A 20,935-nucleotide genomic window follows, 5' to 3' on the forward strand; every position below is an offset into this window, starting at 1 on the left:
CCAAAATTCCTCAAAACCGTTGTGAGAGACTGACCAAGAGTTATAGGAAAGTCAACTACTGAAGTCATTGCTGCTCAATGGGGTGCCACCAGTTACTGAATCTTAAGGTTCACATACTTTCTCACACATGGATATTGAACGTTGAATCATTTGTGGATGAATAAATGTTGAAAAAGTATCATGTTTTTGTGTCATTTGTTTAATCAGGTTATCTTTATCTATTATTAGGTTTTAGATTAAGATCTAATAACATTTTAGGTTTGAAGTATGTGAAATATGTGAAAATCCTAAGGGGTTCACAAACTTTTTCTCAGCACTGTATCCCTGAAATTTTTCATTTGAACTTTGTGGATAACCAAAACAGTATGCTAGAGGGAGTAGTGAGGAAAGGGCCTACAGCCAGTTAATAAGCTCTCCAGGAGAGATAATAGGCAATCAGCCATAAGGAAAACTGGTTTGGCAATCAAGGAATAATAGAATAATTTGGCAGCAGCAGAACCAATATAAGGGAGAGTGTTTGGTCTGTTTACCAGGCTCATGAAAGGAGTTAGTGTGAGGGCCAGAGATATTCCTTAGTCAGATATCCTACAGATCAAACCTGTCAGTACATTTTAAACCCTGCTTCGTGCACCTCATTGTAAAAATAAGTAAGTTAGCATAATTGTATTGTACGTCCCTTGTGCCTTAAAGATCTGTTGTTTAGGTGTGCTAGGCTTATCCTACCTCCTACAATTTAGTTAAGCCCTGTAAGGGAGCAAAAGAGCTGCTTGGTAACAGTTCGGATAATGCTCGGTTAGAGCTAGGTATTGTTTGTATTTTTAATTGGTTGTATTTAAAGGTTCAGCCATTCTAATTGTTTAAAGTAATAAAAGTGCCATTGTCACATGAAATATGGTCCTGCCAGACTAAATTGTTGTCTCTCCTAGATACCCACAATAGAGGTAATACTGCGACAGCACCCTATCCATTCTGACCACCAGGGGTGCTGTGTTACAATATGCATCTGTCCCAAATTACTTGAATTTAGTGTCAAATAAAAGCTCCAGCAATTATTATCTAGAAAATAGAAATCAAAAGTCACCGGCAACATTATAAAATCAGAATGGTGATGGATTTTGTTGTGCGTTTCTGTCTCACAACTGGTATCTATCAGAGTTGTACACTTGTTTTCCATTGCAAATACATGCAAATGAAGAGCTGATTTTCATAAGCAGTGGAAAGCTCCTGGATGGGATTTTTTTTTTTCCTGGTTATTTAACCCGAGTGGATTCCACAAATATTTCTTACAAAATTTGCAACGCACGAAACAAATAATTTAAAGTCAGCATGCAAAAGGTTTCGATACTGTGAGTATTGTGCAGCATGCCGGTGGAGTGCTATTTATAGGTATGTGGTAAAAACTGGTACGCAGCTCACTGCGCTTGCTCACGCATGCCTAAACAATGCCTGAACAACTTCCGCCAAGAAAGCAGGGAAATGCCCATTCAAATCTGCTACGTTATGCTGTTTTCAGTCTTTTACAACTTTTATTATTAAATGTATAATATTTTCCAGTCTTTTACGTCATTGATAATGTAATTTATCATATTTTTCCACCATTGAGAAACAGTATGCAAATATTTATCAAGTGCAATATTTTGGGTCTTGTACATTTTTATAATTGTGCAACTTTGCGCTGGACTTTTTTGTTTCTTTTTAGAGTATAATTAATGGTAAATTAATTGACAATAGGAAAAAATCCATCAGATCGCAATTGATTGTACCTATACCAAATTTTGACAGTGTACCACTTTTAATATGACAACGTATCACTTTCTGGCATTACTTGGGTCAAGTTTTGGTACAGGTACCACATTCTGATGATGTACCACTTTCTAACACTACACCGGTATTTGGAGATTTTTCTGTTACTTTCTGCAAATCACTGGAACATTAAACCATAATTATGTAAAGTCCCTGCAAGCTGGGAATCACATTGATCCCATAGCAGCATACAATGGTTCATTATTTATTATTTATGAAACTAGACTTCTGAAAACATAACCAGAGAGATGTGACCAAAAATGAGTAAACAAGTATAATGGTTATAAATAATGGTCAAAAGTTACCAAAACAAGCTGACGTTATTTGTAACACTTTTAATTGGATACAGAGTGTATGGGTTACACTTACGAAATCACGGTTAAATATTATGCTATTTCAGTACAGTTTATAAACTCCTCTGCACTATAGTTTTGTTGTGTACCACTGCTGTTAATCTGTCATAATTTTCAGTTTTAATCATTGTGAATTACAGGCCAGCACTGTACATTATTTTACACACACATATAATATGGACGGTCTATTACAGACAATAACCATATCATACAGTACAATAATACACAGGTCTAAATATCACAATAGATTAGATAAAATAGGACCGTGACAAGGTTATGGAAATCAAACACCTAACAGTGAGCTTCCTTAGTGTAATTTTGTGTTGAAAAATATGTAAACCACTAGGGAGGTGTGGCAAAGTGGCTGCTGACTGAGTACAGGTGCAGAGGTGATGCGGTGCAAGAACAAACACAGACAGGAAACTGTAATCCATTTGGGTCTTTTATTTATAACTCCTGGTCTGGCAACCAAACAACAAGCACCGGCAATAGACACCAATGTGTAAAGGACGGAGGTAGAAAAGACAGGGATTGCAGTCCAAATAATAAGAACACGTTTTCCGCCCCACAATAGTACTGGACACGGTCACCAGTCCAGGTGCATGCAGTAGTGCTCGTGGTGGGTGATAACAATTTATTATAGTGACTGTGGCAAAGCATTGATCCGGCTTTGTGTTGACCCAAGATGACAGCTCCAGATATGTGTTAGCCGTCCAGTGTTTTACAAACACAGACAAACAAAACACTCACGAATATTCTCTTTATCAGTTTTCACTGGGTCTCTGACGGTCCTTCTAGTTTCAAAGCAAAAACCAAGCAAAGGAGTAGATTTCAATTCTACATCCCCTTTTATGCTGTCACGCATGACTCCTGGTAAATGAGTGCAGCTGTCTCTACAATCTGCAGCTGCTAATTGTTTCCCTTCCGGGTCAAAATGTTCTTGCAACGGAGTCTCGCTTTCTTCCAGACTGACCCACTTCCCGACCCTGGGAAAGAACTGTCAGGCCAGCCCACCCAAAGGACTTCCAATGCTCTACTTTCACTGCTTAGCACCCTCACAGGTCGGGAGGGAGATTTACAACCAAGATTCATTATATTTTTGTCATATAACCCACCACTCGGCTGAATCTATCTTTCCCATTACTCCCCCCTGCCGTGAAAAATAATTTGCATTTTGATAGTCTTTCCCCGCATTGTGATACATGAAAGGATGCAATGCCAGATACCACTGAGCTATCAGGGCATTGCCATACTTCATTGTGCTTAACCAATTGAGTGGGGCGTGGTCTGTGATGAGATCAAATGAATGCCCCTCAGGTAGTATCGTAAAGAGTGAGTAGCCCACTTAATGGCCAAACACTCCTTTTCGACTACGGAGTAGTTGCACTCCCGAGGTAGCGGCTTTTTGCTGAGATACAGTATCGGGTGTTCTACTCCATATATATTTTGGAACAAGACTGCACCCAAACCCACGTCCGACGCATCGGTGTGGAAGATGAATCTCTTGGTGAAATCAGGTGTGATAAGAGTGGGGGCCTGGCACAGTTTACGCTTAATCATATCAAACACTCCCTGACACTCAGCTGACCATTTGATCAAATTTGGAGCATTCTTTTTGTTGAGGTCGACTAAAGGGTTAACCACTGTGGCATACTTGGGGATAAAGCAGTGGTAATAACCAGCTAATCCCAGCAGTGACCTCACCTGAGTCTTGGTTTTGGAGATTGTAACGTCGACCAAAGCCTGGATTTTGGTGATCATGGGTCTCACCCTTCCATTTCCCATTCAAAATGCCAAATATTAAGTCTCTGTTATGGCAAAGGTACATTTTCTCAAGTTAGTTGTTAGCTGTTAGGAATACAGCCATACTGGGCACTGAAGGATGGCTGTAATCCTAGCCAAATGCTCTCGTCGGATGGAGCTGTAAATCACCACATCATCAATATACGCTGCTTCATATTCATGATGTGGGTGTAAAACCTGGGCCATCAGTCTTTGAAAGGCAGCGGGCACACAATGTAGTCCAAATGGCATGGTTTTAAAATGAAACAGCCCTTCTGGTATTGAAAATGGGTTAAGGGGATCTTCCAGTATCCGTTTGTCAGGTCCAGAGTCGAGATAAACTTTTCCCAGTCTGTCTAAAAGTTCATCGACCCGATTCTTTGGGTACGCATTGAACTTGGCAATAGCGTTTATCTTCCAGAAATCCACACAGAAGCGATTTGTGCCATCTTTCTTGGCCACTATGACAATTGGACTGCACCACTCGCTCCTGGAAGGCTCAATCACTCTAAGTTTGAGCATGTCCCATACCTTTTTATGAGCGCCACTTTGTCGACTTTCCAGGATCCGGTAAGGTCTCTCTCGTACTGTGACACCTGAGGGAGAGATAATTTCATATTCACCCATGTCAGAAAAAAACATTGTTGAACTTCTCAATAAGCATACACAGTTCCTGTTGCTGATCTGGTACCAATTGTTCCCCCATCGAAATTATTGTGCTAGGAGTCTCTGGATAGGGGCATAAATCATCCTCTATGTTGCCTGGGGCTATAAATAAGACCTCTCTTGCCTGCCAGGGCTTTAATAAATTTACTTGGTAAATTTCGTGTTCATTACAGCTATCAGGCTGTCTAATTTCATAATTCACTTTCCCTATAGCCCAAATCACTTCATATGGCCCCTGCCATTTAGCACACAATATTGATTCTGACGAGGGAAGTAGCAGCATTACCTTGTCTCCTGGTCGAAAGGTTCAAATTAATGCATTTTTGTTATAATGCTGCTGTTGTTGGGGCCGAGCCGACTTGAGGTTGTCCTGGGCCAAACGACCGACCAAATCTAGGCGATCTCTTAGTAGGAGCAGATGCTTTACTACATTTTTGGATGAGCCTTTGTGCTCCTCCCACCCCTCTCTCAACAGATCAAGGATGCCGCGAGGCTGTCGGACGTACAAGAGCTCAAAGAGGGAGAACTCTGTCAAACTCTGCGGCATCTCTCTCACTGCAAAAAGGAGGTAGGGAAGAAGAGATGCCCAATGTTTTTGCTCTTGCGTTACAACACGTCTCAGCATCGATTTCAAGGTCTGACTAAAGCGTTCCACCAAACCATCCATTTGTAGATGATAAACAGATGTCCTGAAGGGACGTATTTTTTATATTTTATATACCTGCTGTAACGTGTTAGACAGAAAGCTGGTTCCATCATCAGTCAAGATCTCCTTGGGGGTCCCTACTCTATCCATAATCTGCACTAATTCATTGGCTATTGCAGCAGCACTAATGGACCTCAATGGAACTGCCTCCTGGTATCATGTTGCATAATCTACCACTATTACTATATGTGTATACCCGGAGTCAGAAGATAGGAAAGGGCTCTTTCAATGCATTCAAAAGGAGTGGAAATAATCGGCAGTGGAATCAAAGGGGTGGGGCGCACTCGACCTGGCGCTACTCGCTGGCAGTCTGGGCACGTGGCTACATATCTCGACACATCACTATGAAGACCTACCCAATAAAAACGAGCCAATATCCATTCTCTTGTCTTGTCAGTTCCGAGGTGCCCCGCAAAAGGAATATCATGTGCCAGCCTCATGACCTCAGTACGACAAGACTAGGGGAACCAACAATTGTGCTACAGGCTGTCCTGTGCCAGCGGCTAGATTTACCCTATACAGTAATTTCCCCTTGATACTGAAGTGTGGATATACTAGCGCCCCAGTGCCATCAACATCCTTACCTTCAATAGACCAGACCTGTCCCAAAGCGTGCACTAGTGACGGGTCATTATGTTGGCCCCCCACACTATGTCCGTGCTTGAGTGCCACATGTCCAGTATATTGAGAGGGGCTGGAGTAGCATCTGCCCTGGATGGCCCAGTAACCTTGCCCTCTCAGTCACACTATGTTCCAACTCCTTTTGATTGGTGTTTGTTACCACTCAAGCACTTGTCTCAATGATGCTCCCTCCATTTTGTGGGCCTTCTCTCTTTATTCTCTGGCTCGTCTGCATTGTGGTTAAGACACCCGCTAATAAAAAACTGATTTAATTTGATCAACATTAGTATAGTTACAATTGTAACCAATTTGAAATATATGATCAACTGGGAATTGATAATCTATAGGGCTCTGATGTTTACAGTTTTAGCTATTATATATTAACTAACAATCAACAGAAAAGTAAATCATGTATATTAACATGTTTATTTGCTGGCTGTTATTAGTTAGTAGACAGCCCTTAAAATAAAGTGTGACGCATTTTGTTTAAGATAATGTGGTTTAGGGACATGTATAGAGTTTTAGCATTAAACAATTGCACACAGTTGTCATGGTTTTTGGTATTTCGCTATAGGGATAGTGGCTCCATAATTAAAATGGAATCATTCACAATTTGAAAATGTAAACTTCTTTCTCTTTCAGAATGTGGCTCTGAGAAGAGGAACATGCAGCAACTGTGGGGAGAACCTGGAGTATCCGCAAGGCAGGAAGTAAGTCAAATCCAGGGGTACTATTAAATAAATGTGTGACCTACAGTTCAGGAAGTAGCTAGGTACCAGGAAGCAACATTTTTTTCCTTTTTTTTTTTAATGTACAAAAAATTAAAATAGGAGCAAGTTGTATGTATTATAAAGCCTTCTGATACATCACTATAAATGATCTGAATAAGAGTATAAATACCAAAAACCAAGCAACTTTGACCAGGTGTTTATAAAGGCAAGTGCAATTGCTGACCTCCCCTTCTCACACAGAGCTTGTTTTATCTGATTGGGTGAGCTGCCTCTGGGGGTTGGATTAGTTAAGGTGTCAGTTCACATGACAAAGGGATGGTGAGGTAGGGTTGGGTGACGTGCCTGTTGGTTCCAGCTGCAGCGATTGTCGGGGGTTTAAGCTCCAACTCCAAGGGCTCCCGTTACTGTCTGTGTACAAGAAATAAACAAAACAGCTTCCAGCTTGTTACATACCAAGCACCAAACAAGGGGAAGTATTCAGCAAACTGTGTTCCCTAAATACTACCAGACTCATCCTTGTGATCAGAGTGTCACAGCCTCCAGACCAATCGCTGCAAACAACACAGCTGATCACAGTAAAGAAATCCAGGTTCTCCACAGATTTGCCCCACAGAAAGATGGCCGACTTGCGGTTTAACTTCTGCACCTACGGTGACCTTTGAACCGGTGCATCTCCTGTTGGGGATACTTCTAGCCTTGCCTAGCACTCTCTCAGGTCGGGAGGGAGATTTGCAGGTCAGATGTCAGATCAAATTCATTATTATTACAAAGCAGACTTCAACATAATACAGCAGCACACAACGCAATGAGAGAACCATTTTGTTTTGAAACTGTGTTTTTCTCTCCTGCATCTGTGTTGTAGAAACCCCTCAGATGCAAATCCAGGCCTCCAGAGGTGAAAGGCATGATAAATAATTACCCGCCTTCAACTCACAGCCCCTTGTATTATGTTTTTAGACAAGAGCTATACTTGGCCATACCGAGTATAATCTATATGTATGTGTGTGTGTGTGTGTGTGTGTGTGTGTGTGTGTGTGTGTGTGTGTATATATATATATATATATATATATATATATATATATATATATATACACATACACAGTTGTAGTCAAAAGTGTACATAAAACAATGAAAATGTATAATTTCTAGACATTTTTTGAAAACAAAGAATTTTAGTTTTGCTTTTGTGGATGGGGAAAAAAAATACAGGAAATAGATGTCTACAATTATTTGTTTAAGCAATTTTTTTGCAAAACTCTAATTAAAAAGTATTCATACCCTGACAAAGGAAATGAAATTAATAGCTAGTTTAGGCACGTTTAGCAATAACAACCTCTTTTAAACGATTAGGATATTTGTCAATAAGCTTTTGGCATGATTCTTTAGTGATTTTTGACCATTCTTCAATGCAAAATTGTCCCTGTTCATTCAAATTCCGAGGACTTCTCTTGTGGACAGCCTTCTTCAAGTCATACCAAAGATTCTTAATCAGATTTAGATTGGGATGTTGACTAGACCATTCCAGCACCTTGATTTTATTCTTCTTTAACCATTCTGAAGTAGATTTTGATGTGTGCTCTGGATCGTTGTTGTGTTGGATCATCCAGTTGCGCTTTAAACCAAGTTTTGTAGCGGAAGGTTTCAGATGATTGGCCAATATCTTTTGGTATGCTATGGAATCCATTTTGCCATATATTTGAACTAAATTTCCTGTGCAATTAGAGGAAAAAACAACCCCATAGAAGGATATTACCACCTCCATACTTGACAGTAGGTATGATGTTCTTGTCTTTGTACGCTTCACCAGACTTTCTCCAAACATAACTACTATCAGCGTGACCAAATAGCTCGGTTTTTGTTTCATCGCTCCACAAAACCTTTGGCCAGAACTGATGTCCATCATTCAAATGCTGTTTTGCAAATTTTAAGCAATTGTCTTATGAAGTTTTCCTAAGAATGGATTTTTCCTTGGCCTGGTCCACTGAGACCTTCACCAGTCAATACTCATCCTATGGTTGAAATGGAAACCCCAGTCCCACTTGCAGCCAGTTCACTTTGAATATCTTTGGCAGTCAATCTCAGATTGTTATTAACTTTCCTCACAATTCTTCTACTTGTCCTTTGTGAAAGAACCTTATTTCTTCCAGACCGAGGGGGTATTGTGACAGTACTGTGAGTCTTGTACTTCTTTATAATACAAACAATAGTTGAAATTGGGATACTCAGATTCTTTGAAATCTTTTTGTATCATTCTCCAGCTTTATGACAAGAAATTATTTTTTGCCTAAGGTCTTCAGATAGCTCTTTACTTTTTCCCATATTACCTTATTGGCAATGACAGCAATCATACTATGCCTAACCCTTTTATACTCTCTAAGAATGTTCACCTACAATCCAGCATTTTCTAGACTTTTCTGCATTATCATATATATTGCATTATCCATATATATATATATATATATATATATATATATATATATATATATATATATATATATATATATATATAATTTTCTGCATGGACTTACTTTTTAGAACAATGGAATTTACAATAACCCCACCTTGAATCTATATTAAGCAATGATGTTAGTATGGGTTATAATTGGTGCACTACGGTTCTTTTAATATTGACAGCTCTTTCACTGTAGTTTATTATTACAAATGTTTGTACAACATTTATTTGTCTCATTGCACTGTATATAAGTGAGGAGACTGATCCGGTCCGGTGTAAACTGAGTGCTGTGGTTTGCCTGACTCTCTTGAGTCAGAATCACATCCTGAGGTTTGATCCTGAAGTCGGTGGATGGAAAGGTTTTCAGGATTTAAATTGTGTCATGCAAATATGCTTCCCTCATGTCCCTCGTCTGCTGGGTGCCACAGAATTTGTCAGCAGTATGCAAATTAGACTGACATGAAAGATCTTTCAGGCTCATTAGTGAGTCTTGTGTAGCCTTTTTCTCATCACACTGTCATACTCTTGCCAGAGCACCATCAGAATTTCAACCGGATCAGAATAGCTAGCAGTTTGAAACATTTGTCTGAAGTTCTACCTTTGTCTGTCTTTTTTTAAAGACAAGTTGATACATTTTTTTACATGGGCAGAAATATTTTTCAGCAAAACAATAAGAATATAAGAACATAAGAAAGTTTACAAATGAGAGGAGGCCATTCAGCCCGTCTTGCTCGTTTGGTTGTTAGTAGCTTATTGATCCCAGAATCTCATCAAGCAGCTTCTTGAAGGATCCCAGGGTGTCAGCTTCAACAACATTACTGGGGAGTTGGTTCCAGACCCTCGTGATTCTCTGTGTGTAAAAGTGCCTCCTATTTTCTGTTCTGAATGCCCCTTTGTCTAATCTCCATTTGTGACCCCTGGTCCTTGTTTCTTTTTTCATGTCGAAAAAGTTCCTTGGGTCGACATTGTCAATACCGTTTAGAATTTTGAATGCTTGAATTAGGTCGCCACGTAGTCTTCTTTGTTCAAGACTGAATAGATTCAGTTCTTTTAGCCTGTCTGCATATGGCATGCCTTTTAAACCTGGAATAATTCTGGTCGCTCTTCTTTGCACTCTTTCTAGAGCAGCAATATCCTTTATGTAGCGCGGTGACCAGAACTGATACAAGATGAGGTCTTACTAATGCATTGTACAGTTTTAACGTTACTTCCCTTGATTTAAATTCAACACTTTTCACAATGAATCCGAGCATCTTGTTGGCCTTTTTTATAGCTTCCCCACATTGTCTAGATGAAGACATTTCTGAGTCAACAAAAACTCCTAGTCCTTCTTTAATTTCAGTATCTCCCATATAATATTTATAATGCACATTTTTATTTCCTGCATGCAGTACCTTACACTTTTCTCTATTAAATGTCATTTGCTATGTGTCTGCCCAGTTCTGAATCTTGTCTTGATCATTTTGAATGACCTTTGCTGCTGCAACAGTATTTGCCACTCCTCCTATTCTTGTGTCATCTGCAAATTTAACAAGTTTCCTTACTATACCAGAATCTAAATCATGAATGTAGATTAGGAACAGCAGAGGACCTAATACTGATCCCTGTGGTACTCCACTGATTACCACACTCCATTCTAAGGTTTCTCCTCTAATCAGTACTTTCTGTTAACCACTCCTTAATCCATGTATATGTGTTTCCTTGAATCCCTACTGCGTTCAGTTTGAGAATTAATCTTTTATGCGGGACTTTGTCAAAAGCTTTCTGGAAATCTAAATAAACCATGTCATATGCTTTGCAATTTTCCATTATCGATGTTGCATCCTCAAAAAAATCAAGCAGGTTAGTTAGACACGATCTCTCATTCCTAAAACCATGTTGACTGGTTCAGTTTTGTTTCCTTTTTTGTGGATCAGTATTACGTTTGCAATTTTCCAGTCTGTCGGTACAACCCTTTTGTCAAGAGATCTTGGTTAGTGATCTTGGTTAGTGGTTTGTAAATAACTTATTTCATTTCTTTGAGTACTATTGGGATATTCTTCATCTGTGATTTTGCTATTTTTATCTCTTAGACATTTACCCTTCTCTATGAATGTTCTCTTGCTGTTGTAATATTGGAAAAACATTTTGGAATTGGTTTTAGCCCCCTTAGCAATGTTCATTTCTAGTTCTCTCTTGGCCTTTCTAACTTCCTTTTTGACTTGCATTTGCAGTTCCGTGTACTCTTTCTGTGTACTTTGTTTTTGGTCCCTTTTTAATGCTCTGTAAATGCCTTTTTTCACTGAATATTTTTTTTTTAATTGCTCTATTAAACCATTTTGGCAATTTAGTTTTACATTTAGATATGTCTACTTTAGGGATGTAATTGTTTTGCGCCTCTAGTACTACATTTTTGAAGAACAGCCATCCCTTTTCTGTGGATGTTTTCTGTATTTTACTCCAATCTACTTCAATGTATGTAATTTATAAACACACAAGACTGGTTATCCTGGAATATTTTCCGGACATGCTATTATTTACATTACATTGAAAATTTACTATTTTAAAAATCAGCTATAACTTTTCGGCTTCCACCTTCTTCAGATAGCATATTAGAAATTGTTAGGTGGAATGATGTTGTTTTTTAAGTTTGAAAAACAACAACAGCAGTGTACCTAGCTATTTCTACCATGCTATCGGAAGAAGCCGAAAACATTGTAGATAATTATTAAAATAGTGAGTTTTCATTTTATCAGTTACTTTTCTGCTTCATTAAGTATTTCTAGTTATTGAGGATTCTCCTTGGACATAGAGCTGTTTGTTGTTTTTGAATTATCTGCACTATTATTTTGTATAGACTGTGACCATTCATCTGCACTGTTGCTATTCCAGGAATAAGGATTATTGAATAACCAATGAGCCCCTGAATTATATACTTTTAACTCTCTTTATGCTATGATCTGTGTTCTTAATCATTTGTTATTACTGTTTCTACGCTAGTGGATATCTGGTATGTTTTTAATGTCACCAGCATATTTTACCTTGAGTCTGAGCAGGGTGGCTTTTCTGTAATGAGGTCAGTATAAAAATCATAATTAGGGGTGAAAGTGTATCTCTGTGACAGGCCAACGAGTGGATAGAGGCCCAGGCACAAGGGCAAAAACAAAGATATTTAAACACCGATAACAAAACGCAAAGCAAAATTTACAAAAATAAAGCTTTCCAGGCTGGGCAATGCCTTCACTGGATGAGAAAATTAAAAAAAAAAAAAAAAAAAAAAACCCACAAACACCAGCTTGCTTCCTCAGCTCCCTCCTCTCCCTAATGGGCAGCTGAGGCCTCTTTTTATGTCAGGTGGCTGGGTGCTGATTGATCGTTAATTATGCTAATCAACCCCAGCCACCTGAACACAATAAACCCAGGCAGGTAGGGGAATTTAACCCCATCCCTGCCAATTTATAAAGGGCAGAGCTCTGCTCTGCCACAATCCAGCTTCAGAAGAACAGTATAAATATGTCACAGTTCTCAGACTTCAAAACAAGCTTCAATATTTTTCTTGCAGCCAACATTATTACTTCCCACTCATGCAAATCTACTCCTCTGAATCAAGTGACTTGTATCAAATCTCCAGACCATATCACTACTGTAAAATGCTTAACTGATTTTTTAGTGTTACTCAAGTCATCCATGAGGTAACTTTCCAGTGACACTGGCCTTTTCTAGCTCTATTGTATACATGTTAACTTGACATCCCTACATCACCCTCCTTTTCTCTCCTGTGTGTTTAACCTTCAAATACTTAATTAGGAAATTAAATAAGAAAGTGTTTTACACCGCACATGTATAGTAATTATGCTTGCTATTTTAGGTCCAGATGACATGACTTATAATAAAATGGAACATATAATGCCATGACATATAATAAAATGGAACCTTTTCTCAGCAAGATCAAAATAGGACCCTGTGTTGCCAGATAGAGTGAGTTTTAAATATCTATGACAAGACCACTTGTCATTGGCAAAGAAAAATCATTTAGAAGAAAGGGATTTCATATGGATCAATAACAAAAGTTCAAAACACAGACAACATGTAATCCTTACATTTCCCCACATTTTAACTTGTACAGCACCTTGAGATGGTGTCCATTTAAATCTATATTGTGTTGTGTAGTAAAAGATATACTTACTGTGTGTGCCCTCTTGTAGTGCGGAAGGTGTCTGTCGGTGTTTCTACACCGTTAATGAATCCAAAGTCTCCCCGGTCCCGGGAGTTCACAAGAGGGATGAACGGTACAATGGCTGTCGATCCGATAATCCGAGGAAAAGAGAGCCCATGCATCGCATTGGGAACATTGAGTTCAAGGGATCTGGAAAGAAGCGAGGCAAGGTACAGAATTGCAACACGATTTTAAGATTTGCATTGATATTCTACACCCATTTCATTTCCCAGTTTTAATCACCACATCAGTAACCAATTAATGAATAAGTAGATTAATGAAGAATGATTATCCCATCCAGACATTCTATATTGGGAGTAAATGGGTGATATTTGGGGTACCGCCATGATTGCGATTTAGCTTGCTCAAGAAAACGTTTTGCTTATTTGTAAAGAGGGGACAATGATCTATGCATACCAAGATATTTAGCAAGGGCTAAAATGGGTGATAAACATCATTCCCAAAGTTGTGTACAACTCTTCTTGTAGTTTGTGATAGAGCACTGCACCACTGACCCAGCAGCCCTCTATGAGGTACTGACAGAGGAATGGAGCCTGACACCTCCCCACCTGGTAGTGTCGCTCGTGGGGGGGGACGAGGACTTCCAGATGAAGCCCTGGCTGAGGGACACTTTGAGGAAGGGGCTTGTGAAAGCAGCGCAGAGCACAGGTGGGTTCATATCTGCAGGACGGGTTAGAGCAGGGGTTCCCTACTGTAACTCTTATGGCTCATTGCCCCCCTTGAGGCATCTTGACTGAGGACCCCTACCCAATGAGTCTGTAGAAATGGGAGATTGTGTTTTCCTCATAATCACTACCTCTCTTTTAAAACCTCTTTGTAAGACCACTTCAATAAGGGCCAGTTTTGTGGTCACAATTTGCTCTTATTGATGACAATTGCATCCCCAAACATATCAAACTTCTGTTACATTAGCTCGCTACTAATAACACCAAAACGCTGTAAACGGCAAGCCTTCTTTTCTTTAAAAATAAAACAAACCCTCTGAAAACTTATATTAAATTATGCAAATTTTTATTTAAATTAAAAATACATCGACTGTAAACAAAATAAGCAAATTAAAACCTTTTTCATAAAAGAAAATCGACATATATACCATTTATTAGGGTCATAATAGTGAGGTTTCACTGTTTAATAGTGCATACTGTTAGCACAGGAGATTGTAACTGTATGACAGAGCTGGACCAAGGTAGTAGTGTTACATTTGACATTCAATAACCCCAGACACGTAACGGCATGCAAACAAAAGGTCAAGGTGATTTGAGACTGTTTCTGTATGTGCTGCCCCAGTTTGAGAACCACTAGGTTAATGAGATTAACACCTCCTAGCAGTTATATTACTATGTACAAGTCAAACCGTTTAATTTTGCTTCAATGGAACAATAAGGATGGCAATAAGACTTCCACAGGAGTTCACCAAGAACCAAGCAAACTAACCCTCAAAACACAATTGTTGATATGGAAGTTGGAATTTAGTGTTAGGTATTGCATTATTACAATAGTACTTGTTAATAAAAATACATTGGCAATCCATATAGTCTACTATACTTACAGGTACAACACATTGTATGAATATTGTTTAGTTGGTTTTCAAAGGGATTCTGCAAATATTTATAGTGTATAGCCTTTATGTAGGGGTTAAGAATTTTTTATAGTTATCAATTAACAGACAGCTTTAACACCATAACATGCACAAAACTATGTACTGCAAAATGAAAAAAAATAATACTGTAATTTTTAGAATATAATATCAAGCTTTTACAAATTTTGAATATTATATACAAGCCGGTAGTATACTTAGGTTACAGTAAGCACCAAAGTAGTAATCACTAGATGGCATTGCCTTTTACTTCTATCAAGACTCTTTTGCTGTTCCAGCAAGTTACATACCGTGCATATTGCAGACAAGTAGAACCAAGGGGACTGTGAAAACAAAAAAAAAATAGTATTTTCCTTTCCAGTGGCATTCAACTGAGCGATTCCTTTACCTCTGCAGGTGCTTGGATCGTCACCAGTGGGCTGCGTGTTGGCATCACCAGACACGTAGGAGAGGCAGTTCGGGATCATTCACTGGCCAGCACCTCTTCAAAGGTCAAGGTCATTGCCATTGGAATTGCACCGTGGAAAATGATCCATGACAAAGAGATATTGCTCAATGCTAAGGTTTGCATCAATTTTATCTTGCTATTTCATCTGTGCAGCATGTATTCTCTTGCTTGTATACAGCGGGAACTCTAATATGAACTTGTTTCAGAGATATGTGGGTACCAAAACCCACCCTTTATTGGGATAGGCATCAACATGCTGGGACATTAGGTACACTGTAGCTGGACTTGGTTATGCTAATAAATAATGGGACACACATGTCAAACAATTCAGGTTCATAAAGTATTTTGTTCTGTTTTAAAGTTCTAGCAGTCTAGTTTTCTAATCCAGTATAGAAACTGCACTTTTCAATTCTGGTCCACTGTCACAAAGACGGCTGGTGTGGGTGGCGTCAGACCAGAGCCAGGAAATAAACAACAAGAGAGATGGATTTTGGTGGAGCTGAGCGAATGGCTTCACTCAGCATTTAATGAATGAACAGACAGACAGAAAATAAACGGTTATATTAAACAAAAAACACAGGACACGGCACAGGTAGCCCAAATAAACAGACAAACAAAACAGACTATACAGACAAAACAGGATGAGCTTCTTTTTAACTATTATTATTATTATTATTATTATTATTATTATTATTATTATTATTATTCTCTTTACCTCTGTCTCCAATCCCGTTCTCCACTCACCGAACACACAACCCCGAGTGGGTGAAAACATGAAAACTTTTATGCAGCTGTACCGTGACTCGATTGCTAATCAATTATTCAATTGGAGTCGCGGTACAACTGCACGTGAATTAATAAAGTGCAATTCCCCATGCTCACATATTATTACGTTTTACTTGCACGTGAAGTGTTGTGCAATCCTTGTGCCTAATTACACATATACATTTTAAACACTCGTGTTACACAGACCCGTTTATATCCCGTGTACCAATGAGTATACACCAACATTAACACACAACAGATAACACAAAATACACACAGGGGCGGGCACTTTGCCACATATCCGCAATAAAGAGAGTCCTGTGAGTTGACAAAGAACTCTAGCCAAATACTTTAACCACAGCACAGAGACCAGGACACTAGTGTAGGAGACACTTGTTTTACACAGAGTGAGTGTACAGAATGGGTTACAACACCCCGTTGTCATGGGATCTTTTAACATCCAACTTGACAATGTTTTATGATCAATCTGCTACTAGGAACTGGCTGAACGGCCTCTATATCATACATGTTCTAAATACAACTTCTCTAACATGTGTAAACCTGACTTGTTATGAACCTCAGTTAACTGTAGTTTTATTGTATGAAGTAATATTAACAAGAAGCCAGTAGATAAAGCCTAGTATGTGTAGAGGGATGGTAGTTAAACCCACTGTTATTAAGATCATTAAAATAAACCTTGGTGAGACACTGTTTAGGTACAACGATTGCTCTGGAGGTTATGTTCATCAGCAGACTACAATACAGCTTTAAAAATGGGTTGTTGGGGGGGGGGGGGGACAGTCTTAAAAACCACTGAACAGTAGTGTAGTGGGAAAAGTGGTTAAACTTTTTGGCGTTCCAGGCAGGGCAGTGACATGGTAGGCTCTAAGAATGTGTAGAAATGCCCTTTGTAAACATGCATGTCAGTTGACATGGTTGTGCAGAACTGTGGGTTAAAGGTTAATGGGAAGGGATTCTGTTGATCATTAAACATGCCGAGTCACTTTATAATATAAATAGGACTATTTCTTGGCTTTTACTTTTCACAGGAGAGGAGGATGCAAGTAAACACTTTATTCCTTAAATGACAAATGGGTAAACTTAGTTTACCCACGTTTGCCCTCGACTACAATACTGCCACTGACTGATATCCAGCGGGTAAAACCATGACATGCTCAAAATGGTTGAATATTGAATGTCTTTAACAAAATAGAAATTGTTGTTTTGTGTTTTTTAGCCTGCCAAGCCAGCATTTTATGAGACAGCAGAGCTGCCATCTGGCTCATTATATTCTCTGGACAGCAACCACTCTCATTTCATACTGGTGGACGAGGATGAGAGGCACAAAGATGGAACAACTGAGATGAGAATCAAACTCCTGAAACACATCTCTGAGCAGCGCACAGGGTATGGAGGTATGAGCATGACCAAAGAAAAAAACACTTTCCTATTCACTTTGATTCTTTTGACACAAGAGCATGGAGTTATGGTGGGGCACCAAATCACTGATGTATTAACAAAAATATATACTGTATGGCCACACGATACATTTTCAATGTCTTTTCCCATGCATTTCCCTTAGTTTACTATGTTTTGCCATGCTTTTTTGTTTTATCTCTCTAGTTAGTTACTATCCTGCTGGTAAACTCGCTATTGATTTAAATATAATATTTTATGCTGGCACTAAAGCAATAGTGTGATTTTATTAAGAGTTGAATGTAACTTTCATTAAGATGGTTTGTATTCCATTGAAATTAAGGTTTGGCTCAGATTAAAGAGGTGTCTTATTTTCGAGTAAATATGGAAGTTAAATATGTACAATATGCCAGGTTGGTTACCAATACCCACCATTTTTTTAAATATATATATATATATATATATATATATATATATATATATATATATATATATATATATATATATATATATATATATGAAGAATAGTTTGACATTATAAAGAAGAATCTGTATTTTTATTTTATTGTTTTGATTCCTTCACAAACCATTAAGTCACTCCACAACATCTCAGCAAACAAGCTCTGTGCCAAAATATTTCTTATGCTAGATGGATCACAGTTGAAAGTGAAGCACTTACTGGTACAGCTGCTGTACACATTTTCTCCCAGTTTTAAGGTTGTATTTTGAAAACTTTTTTTTTTTTTTTTTTTTAATAGGAACTGGTATTGAGATCCCTGTACTTTGCTTACTGGTACATGGACAACCGCATATTCTTGAGGTGAGGAGTATTCGAAATTAATGGATTTTCAATCACCCACCTGACCTTGTTAGTCAAAAAATGTATTTGACCATATTTGTTATATGATTTCAAGACCTTAGTTTTCCTAGTAAGTAGCTTCAAATGTAATTTAATTGATACTGTATGTCCCATACTATCGTATGGTGTTTGCAATCATTCTGAGTGCATCTGTGTTTTTATCGTTTATCCCTGAATCTGCATTTACCTGGCTTTGAGCTTGTCTGGAGAATCAGAAGTACTCAGACTGACAGCCTTCCTCATTCCAGCCAATTGAATTTTTCCATAATACCTACATACTGTAATAATAATAATAATAATAATAATAATAATAATAATAATAATAATGGAAACAGCCAACTTTACTGAAGTAATGGAAAATATCTGAGGCTTTGATGGGTAGGAACATCTTTGACGCTAGTCCCTGTGTTTATACTAATTGCACTGAGACTACTATGTGAGTTAAGTGTCTTATTGGAGAGATGTGGTAGGATCATCATTGGGGTCGTACAGTCATTGAAAGCAATTCCAGGATACAATTCAGGCAGTGGAAACAAAACTTTTAACAGCTACTCAATCCATCTGAAATTATGTTTCCATCTGTCACTAAGATTGACTTGAAAATGTTCTTATTATTATGTATATATTTGGCAGACACCTTTATCCAAGGCAATTTACAGGTGTTACAGGGCAGTGCAGGGATGCAAGCTTAATATATAATACAGTATAGTTTATAGTAAGTGCAAATAATACTACTAAAATACAATATGAACGAGGAAGCACAAAGTTAGGATTACGATTAAGTTATATCAACAGTGACATAGTAGAAGTGTAATAGTGCAAGGATAGTGCATTAGCTGAGGGTCTAGTAAAGTGGTGCGTAGGTCAGGGAAGTCCAGTGCATAGTAGGAAGGGGTTGTTCAAGACATATACAAGTGCAGTCTAAACAGGTAGGTCTTGAGGAGGCGGCAGAAGGCAGTGAGAGACGGAACATTCTTGAGGTTCTCTTGTAGCTGTTTCCACCACAGAGGGGCTAGGGAAGAGAAGGAGCGGGCACAGGAGGATGAAGAGTGGAGGGAAGGTATGACCAGTCAGCCAGTAGAGGTGGAGTAGAGAGGGGGGTGTAGGGAGACATGAGGGACTGGAGATAGGCGAAGCAAGGTTCTTGAATTGAATGCAAACAGAGATAGGTAGCTAGTGAAGTTGGCAGAAAACAAGACAAGCAGCAGAATTTTGAGTGAGCTGAAGGGGGTAGATAGCTGAAGCAGGGAGACTAGCAAGGAGAGAGATACAGTAGTCCAGTCTGGAGAGTAAAAGAGCTTGGACCAGGAGTTGGGTGGAATAAGTAGTGAGAAAAAGATGGATTCGGTAGATGTTGCTAAGAAAGAAGCAGCAAGTGTGTGTCAGGGAAGAAATGTGTTGAGAGAAAGAGAGGGAGGGGTCAAGAATGATACCTATTTTTGGAGAGTGATAGAATCAAGGGATACTGATAGAGAGGTCAGAGGAGGGAGAGGAAGCAGAAGGAAAGTAGAGGTCAGATTTAGAGAGCTTGAATTTGAGGTGGTGAGAATGCGTCCAATTTGAGTTCATTTATAAATAGCATTATACAAAACGGGATACATGCTGTGTAGTGTCCAGTTACAGATTGCCTTGTAGTTTGCAGAGAAACCGGCTGCAACTCCAGTTTGATGATGGAGTGAGATCAGATTGAGTTTTATAGATTGGTTTCATGGTGCAATGTGGCACATGAGTGCTTTTTCTTTCACTGACTGTGGTCAAACTGTCCTCTGGTTCCTCATGTTGTACCTACTTTTGTGTATCCCGTCTGCAGAGAATATATAGGGGGATGATGAACTCGACTCCCTGGCTCATCCTGGCAGGGTCTGGGGGGATTGCTGACATCCTGGTGGACATGATGAGCAGACCCTGTGACCCTGATTATGTGCAGGAGCAGCTGCAGGAAAAATTCCATACAGAATTCGCATGGACGGACATCTTAAAATGTACAAAAATTGTGAGTCTTACTATCATATTTCAGTGGCTAACAAAATAATTCCATAAATCCATAAATCTTACTAGTTGTGCACTTCTATCTCTGAAATAAACAGAAGAAACACATGTTGGAGCATGTGGCATTTTCATTTTAAAATATCCGGTACTACACTTGGCTAAATAAGTCTCTGTTTAAAAGCCTTGTTCTAGAAGTGTTGCAAATTCCTGGAGTGAAATTGTCCACACCCCTGCAACATCTCCTCTCTTGTTCTTAAACAACAAGCTGCCTCCCCTAATGAGTAACATGCTTGATCCCAAAGACACTGCTGAGGTGAAAAGACCAGCTGCAGGAAGCGAAAGAGTAAAAGACTTCCTGCAAAAAGGCAAACAATCTGAGAACTTTCTAATCTAGCGTAGAATCAGATCTCTGTTCTGAGAGCCAAATGGAAGTGCAAGATAACGTTTGTCTTGCACTTCAATGTATAATAAATGAATACATTTAAACCATGTGTTTAAACAGTCATTTACCTTTTATTAAATTTTATACAC

At 38.8% G+C, this 20,935-nt stretch overlaps 1 protein-coding gene across 1 annotated transcript in view; it reads left to right on the forward strand.

Annotated features, from left to right (window-relative positions):
* The first annotated feature begins 6,577 nt into the window (after positions 1-6,577).
* The window catches only part of LOC121329713 (transient receptor potential cation channel subfamily M member 5-like), a 36,395-nt gene continuing 22,037 nt past the window's right edge, over positions 6,578-20,935 (forward strand). Inside the window, exons 1-7 of the mRNA XM_041275409.1 lie at positions 6,578-6,641; positions 13,299-13,479; positions 13,798-13,978; positions 15,324-15,490; positions 17,378-17,555; positions 18,315-18,376; positions 20,226-20,408. Of these exons, the coding sequence (XP_041131343.1) occupies positions 13,426-13,479; positions 13,798-13,978; positions 15,324-15,490; positions 17,378-17,555; positions 18,315-18,376; positions 20,226-20,408 (825 nt within the window). The 5' untranslated portion in view covers positions 6,578-6,641; positions 13,299-13,425. The remainder of the gene's footprint in view (positions 6,642-13,298; positions 13,480-13,797; positions 13,979-15,323; positions 15,491-17,377; positions 17,556-18,314; positions 18,377-20,225; positions 20,409-20,935) is intronic.

The sequence above is a fragment of the Polyodon spathula genome, chromosome 17 (assembly GCF_017654505.1).
Source record: "Polyodon spathula isolate WHYD16114869_AA chromosome 17, ASM1765450v1, whole genome shotgun sequence".
NCBI classification, from domain to species: domain Eukaryota; kingdom Metazoa; phylum Chordata; class Actinopteri; order Acipenseriformes; family Polyodontidae; genus Polyodon; species Polyodon spathula.